Source organism: Hyla sarda, chromosome 8 (genome assembly GCF_029499605.1).
Source record: "Hyla sarda isolate aHylSar1 chromosome 8, aHylSar1.hap1, whole genome shotgun sequence".
In the NCBI taxonomy this organism is placed as follows: domain Eukaryota; kingdom Metazoa; phylum Chordata; class Amphibia; order Anura; family Hylidae; genus Hyla; species Hyla sarda.
The window spans coordinates 217,859,689-217,866,669 of record NC_079196.1 but is presented as its reverse complement, the minus strand read 5'-3'; the positions used below and the strand labels follow the sequence as shown (position 1 = coordinate 217,866,669).

Below are 6,981 nucleotides of genomic sequence, written 5' to 3'. Positions count from 1 at the left end.
TATGTTTTAGGACAGCCATTTACAGGCTATAATTCAATAAACTGCAATTTTTACCGAAAATAACATTCTTCAAGGAGAACCAAGCACTAGATTTTACTATATATAACCCTCGGCAACGCATTATATATGGTAAAATCTTTATTCTTACCATCCCGGGGGATGTTTTTTCCCCAGGTACGGTGAGGATATCAAGTTATAAAGTCTCCCCTGCCACCAGTAAGTAGTCCCCCTGGGCGGGGACCTAAACTTACCAGGTCCCGTCGCTCTCGCCATGATGAGACCCCCAGCGTCATTGCTTTGCTCCCTGAGCAGACGTAGAAGAGCGGTGATGTGGGCCGTCAATCATGCCGAGGGTTGCCAAGCGTTATATATGGTAATATCAAGTGCTTTGAGTATTTGTAGTATTAAATGCAAAAACCGTAACGTTTTAATTACACATAAACAAAACCTTACATAGTTAGTAAACTTACAGCCATAGCATTAAAGCATTACTGTCATAAAAAAAAAAAAAAACTCTCTGACATGTCATATAAACATGTAAAAAATGTTGCCAGTTCGATACAGCTGAGTAGAGCACTTCACTCCCCAGCGCTCAGTCAGGTATGTTGCAATAGTTATTGATCGTGGGGATCTCGACACAGACTGCACCTGTTGTAAAACTTCAGATATGTCTGCATTATATATCAAAGATTTATAAAGACAGTATCGCTTTTAGTTCACTGCTACACTGTAGCGTTTTCAAGCAATACAAATCGATTTTAACTATAGAACAACATCTGCAGTCCACAATATTAATAAACCTAGGTTACTACATTGCATGTAGGAACCTACACTACTGAGCCTCATTTTGACTTGTTTTAAGGACAGTACATCAAAGTTGGATCCGCCTGTAGTGTGGTTTTGTGCATGGAGGAGCAGAAGGAGCTCTGCCAGAGCCGTGCAAAATGACCTCCAGCAGGACACAAACGTACATGTGTCCACTCAGACTCCATGAGGGTGGTATGAGGGCCCGATGTCCACAGGTGGGGGCTGTGCTTACAGACCCCGTGCAGGACGTTTGTCAAATTCGTCACTGGTGTCCTGTGCTCTTTACAGAGAAATGCAGGTTCACACTAAGCATATGTGACAGATGTGAGAGTCTGGAAACGCCGTGAAGAACGTTCTGATCCCTGCAACATCCTCCAGCATAACCTGTTTGGCGGTGGGTCAGTAATTGAGTGGGGGTGGTATTTCTTTGGGGGGCCGCACAGCCCTCCATGTGCTTGCCAGAGGTAGCCTGACTGCAATTAGATTCAGAGATCCTCAGACCCCCTTGTGAAACCATATGCTGGTACAGTTGGCCCTGGGTTCCTCCAAATGCAAGACAATGCTAGACCTCATGTGGCTGGAGTGTGTCAGCAGTTCCTACAAGAGGAAGGCATTGATGCTATGGACTGGCCGGCCGTTCCCCAGACCTGAATCCGATTGAGCACATCTGGGACATCATGTCTCGCTCCATCCACCAAAACCACGTTGCACCACAGCCTGTCCAGGACCTCATCAGGAGCATGCCCAGGCATTTTAGGGAGGTCATACGGGCATGTGGAGGCCACACACACTACTGAGCCTCATTTTGGGTTATTTTAAAAGGACATTGCATAAAGTTGGATCAGCCTGTAGTGTGATTTTCCACTTTGATATTGAGTGTGACTCCATACCCAGACCTCCATGGGTTGATACAATTGATTTCCACAGAAATGCTGAAGGGCCACCATAATTCTGCACTCAGTACACCACAATGGGAGTTTTGCAACAGATGGAGGCACCCTGGAAAGGAAATACTGGCCTATATAAAAATGCACAAATAAACTGACCTGTGGTGTGAATTTAAATCCACAGTATGTCAATCAATGTTGCAGAAACGCTGCAGATTTTCCCCTTTGACTTTAATAAAGAAGATAAAATCTGTATAGACTGCAGATCTGTAAAAACAAAAAGAAAACCTCTGCAACTCAGATTTCAAATACACTGGATTTTTTTTCTTCAACAAATCTGCACAATTTGGATGTTGGTGGAGAACTTCGGCAAAAAAATATTTATTTTGCCATTATGCCTGGGCTGGTGCAACTGGAATAATAAACGTACCTTCCACTGCTCCCCCAGTACTGTGGGAATTGTTCTCCCATCCTCAGGCTCTTTTCCTTTTGTTGCCCAACACGTCACACAGCGTTCAGCTTATCACTGGCCAAAGTGATGTCCTGCCTCGGCTGGTATAAGGCTGGACAGCAGTGTGATGTAACTGGATCAGGCACCAGAAGGAAGACTGGGACCAGACAATGGGAGATCAATTCCAGCTGTATGGGGGAAACTGTGGAAGGTATTTTAAAGGTTTATTATTTTAGTTGCAGCAGCAAGAACATAATGGCAAAATAAACAATTTTGCCAGAGGTCTCCTTTATAAGCAGCTCTGATAGGTTGTTATGGACAATTATATATTCCACATCGACATCCGTAGCAACATATCCACATGTTTTTGAGCACATATGCCACATTGGATTTTAAATCCGTGGCATTTTAATCCAGTGTGTACATACCCTTCCTTGTCATAATTCTCCACACTTCCACAAATTTAGGTAGTGAGCTGAAAACAGTAGTGGTTTTTACCAACCCCTTAATTATTTTTTTTATTTTTTTTTATGTCTAAGCCAAACCAATAGATAGAATGCAACATTACATCCTCACACTAGGTACCTACTCTGTTGCTTCGCGCAACCTGTTATCCTGGTGGCATGTGTGCATAGAGTGGATGGTGAAAATAGGGATATTGAAGGATCCCACCGCTTCCTCCATCCTGAGGTACAGCCTATACCTGCATCCATGTCCTGCACTATAACACATCATGCTCATGTTCTCTGCTGAACTCGAGTAAAACAAAGATAAAAATGAAACTTTAGCACAATGAGCCTTTTAAAACTCCAGCGGAGACAGAAGATTGAGGCAGTGAGGTGTCAGGACCCATTCTGATCTTCTTCTGGAAAGAAACAGTATCCGGCAGGGTCAAACTCCTCCCAGAGACGTTGAAATTCCTCCATATAGGCCTGGACACACACGCCATCATCTGTGATCAGGAGGTTCTCCCTGTTGGTCTGGATGGCCTGCATCGTCCAGTTCATGGAGCCAGTGATGACAATGCTCCGGTCCACAACCGCAAACTTATGGTGCATGAACCCGGAGGACTGACTGTGCCGGACCACCACCCCTGCGGAGCATAGGAGCCATAATCAGCAACAGGGGACCATAGGTTTCCTACCAGGTTAACTTTAAAGAGTACCTGTCATGACAATCCGGTGGCAGGTTGTGTGTGCATTTATGTAACTTGAGACTTGTCCTGACATAACGCGGTCAGGAGTCAAAATGCACAAAGTACTTAATAATGTCTATGGGATTTTGAGTCCTGATGGCATCATGTCAGGGAAAGTATCGAGCTACAACAATGCACCGCCAGTTTATACACATCCTGGTGCTGGATCGTCATGACAGGTACTCGTCAACTCCCCATAGTCATCACATCCCACCATGTACCATTCTCACCCTCCAGTCATCACAGCCCCCCATATGTACTATCCATTCCCCTCCAGTCACCAAAAGCCCCCATGCACCACCCCCTCCTCTTAGCCATCACAACCCCCCCCCCCCCCCTTCACCATCCTCTCCCACTCATCACAACCCCCATGGGGGCTGTGATGACTTTAGGGATGGGAGGAGATGATACCTGTGATGACTGATGGGAAAAGCAGGACATCGCATCCTCATCCCACCGGTCCTCACAGCCCCTCATGTACTGTACCATCCCCTCCCCCAAGTCATCACCCCTCTATCATTGTACCCTCCCCAGTCATTGCAGACACCCCCGGACCAGCCCGCCCCCCCCGTACCATCCTCCCCCACCCATCACAGCCCCCCCCGTACCATCCTCCCCCACCCATCACAGCCCCCCCCGTACCATCCTCCCCCACCCATCACAGCCCCCCCCATACCATCCTCCCCCACCCATCACAGCCCCCCCCCCAGTACCATCCTCCCCCACCCATCACAGCCCCCCCCCCCCAGTACCATCCTCCCCCACCCATCACAGCCCCCCCCCCCAGTACCATCCTCCCCCACCCATCACAGCCCCCCCCCCCCCAGTACCATCCTCCCCCACCCATCACAGCCCCCCCCCCCCCCCAGTACCATCCTCCCCCACCCATCACAGCCCCCCCCAGTATCATCCTCCCCCACCCATCACAGCCCCCCCCAGTACCATCCTCCCCCACCCATCACAGCCCCCCCGTACCATCCTCCCCCCGTACCATCCTCCCCCACCCATCACAGCCCCCCCCCCGTACCATCCCCCCCCGTACCATCCTCCCCCACCCATCACAGCCCCCCCCCCGTACCATCCTCCCCCCCCCCGTACCATCCTCCCCCCCGTACCATCCTCCCCCACCCATCACAGCCCCCCCCCCGTACCATCCTCCCCCCCGTACCATCCTCCCCCACCCATCACAGCCCCCCCCGTACCATCCTCCCCCACCCATCACAGCCCCCCCCCCGTACCATCCTCCCCCACCCATCACAGCCCCCCCCCGTACCATCCTCCCCCACCCACTCACAGCCCCCCCCCCCCCACGAACCATCACAGACCCCCCTCCATGAACCCAGTTACTGTTTCCCCATGTACCATCTTCCCCCAGTTACTGTTTCCCCATGTACCATCTTCCCCCAGTTACCGCACCCCAATTTACCATCTTCCCCCAGTTACTGTACCCCCATGTACCATTCTCTCCCCACAGTCATCACAGCCCCTCCATATGTACTATCCTTTCCCCCCCCCCCCCCCAGTCATCACAACCCACTATATGTACTATCCTTTCCCCTCCAGTCACCAAAGCTCCCAATGTACCAACCCCTCATCCCAGCGCCGCCCCACCCTGTACCATCCTCTCCCAGCCATCACCCCCCCCCCCCCCCCCCCCCCATGTACCTTCCTCTCACACTCATCACAGCCATGGGGGCTTTGATGACTTTAGGGAGGGGATGGTACGGTTATGAGGAGCTTTGATAACTGATTGGAGAGGAAGGAGATGGCATCTTCTCCCACCAGTCATCACAGCCCCTCCTGTACTGTACCATCCCCTCCCCAAAGTCATCACCTCTATCATTGTACCATCCCTCCCCCAGTCATTGCAGCCCCCTCATGTACCACCTTCCCCCAGTCACCGCACCCCCATGTACCACCTTCCCCCAGTCACCGCACCCCCATGAACCACCTTCCCCCAGTCACCGCACCCCCATGAACCACCTTCCCCCAGTTACCGCACCCCCAGTTACCACCTTCCCCCAGTTACCGCACCCCCATGTACCACCTTCCCCCAGTTACCGCACCCCCATGTACCACCTTCCCCCAGTTACCGCACCCCCATGTACCACCTTCCCCCAGTTACCGCACCCCCATGTACCACCTTCCCCCAGTTACCGCACCCCCATGTACCACCTTCCCCCAGTTACCGCACCCCCATGTACCACCTTCCCCCAGTTACCGCACCCCCATGTACCACCTTCCCCCAGTTACCGCACCCCCATGTACCACCTTCCCCCAGTTACCGCACCCCCATGTACCACCTTCCCCCAGTTACCGCACCCCCATGTACCACCTTCCCCCAGTTACCGCACCCCCATGTACCACCTTCCCCCAGTTACCGCACCCCCATGTACCACCTTCCCCCAGTTACCGCACCCCCATGTACCACCTTCCCCCAGTTACCGCACCCCCATGTACCACCTTCCCCCAGTTACCGCACCCCCATGTACCACCTTCCCCCAGTTACCGCACCCCCATGTACCATCTTCCCCAGTTACCGCACCCCCATGTACCACCTTCCCCAGTTACCGCACCCCCATGTACCACCTTCCCCCAGTTACCGCACCCCCATGTACCACCTTGCCCCAGTTACCGCACCCCCATGTACCACCTTCCCCCAGTTACCGCACCCCCATGTACCACTTTCCCAGAGTTACCGCACCCCCATGTACCACCTTCCCCGTTACCGCACCCCCATGTACCATCTTCCCCAGTTACCGCACCCCCATGTACCACCTTCCCCCAGTTACCGCACCCCCATGTACCATCTTCCCCAGTTACCGCACCCCCATGTACCATCTTCCCCAGTTACCGCACCCCCATGTACCACCTTCCCCCAGTTACCGCACCCCCATGTACCACCTTCCCCCAGTTACCGCACCCCCATGTACCACCTTCCCCCAGTTACCGCACCGCCTCTGTAGTGCTCGTTCACTCTGAGCGCTCTCTCACCCGCTTTCCTCAGGGCCCCGATCTGGGATCCAGAAGCCGCCATGTAGTCGCTGTCGGTGATGACCCTCACCCGGACCCCTCTCTCATGCAGCAGGAGCACGGCTCGGGCCAGCGGGGGGCTGGAGAAGGTGAAGATGCAGAGCTCCAGGGTGTGCTGGGCCTGGAGAAGACGCCTCAGGAGCTGGGACAGGGCGCCGTCCGTGCGGTGCGGGAGCGGGCAAGAGCAGCACGTCCCGGGGCTCAGCAGCGCCTCCGTACAGATCAGCGGGGTCGGGAAGAACAGAACCTCCCGCAGCGGCCTTCTCCTCCGCACAAAGCGGTACATGAGCTCCAGGCCCAGGGAGACCGCCACCGCCGCCAACCCCAGCTGTCGCCATGACACCGCGGAGACCATGACAAGAGGGCGGAGCTTGAGAGACGGCGGGAACTGACGCCTCAGGGGAGGAGCGCGGGCAGGGGCGGGACCAGGACAAAGGCGGGAACTGGCGCCTCAGGAGGAGAGCACGGACAGGGAAAAGGCGGGAACTAACACCTCAGGAGGAGAGCACGGACAGGGAAAAGGCGGGAACTGACGCATCAGAGGAGAGCACGGAAAGGGGCGGGACCAGGCCAAGGGCGGGAACTGCCACCTCAGGGGGAGGGCACAG

At 53.8% G+C, this 6,981-nt stretch overlaps 1 protein-coding gene across 1 annotated transcript; it reads right to left on the bottom strand.

The window, feature by feature from the left end:
- Positions 1 to 432: 432 nt before the first annotated feature.
- On the bottom strand, positions 433 to 6,923 carry PLD6 (phospholipase D family member 6). The gene is made up of 2 exons (XM_056534950.1): positions 6,335 to 6,923; positions 433 to 3,238 (listed from the first exon to the last, which is right to left on the bottom strand). Exons 1-2 carry the CDS (start codon positions 6,726 to 6,728, stop codon positions 2,988 to 2,990), a joined length of 645 nt encoding a protein of 214 aa, XP_056390925.1. The 5' UTR covers positions 6,729 to 6,923; the 3' UTR covers positions 433 to 2,987.
- Positions 6,924 to 6,981: the final 58 nt, after the last annotated feature.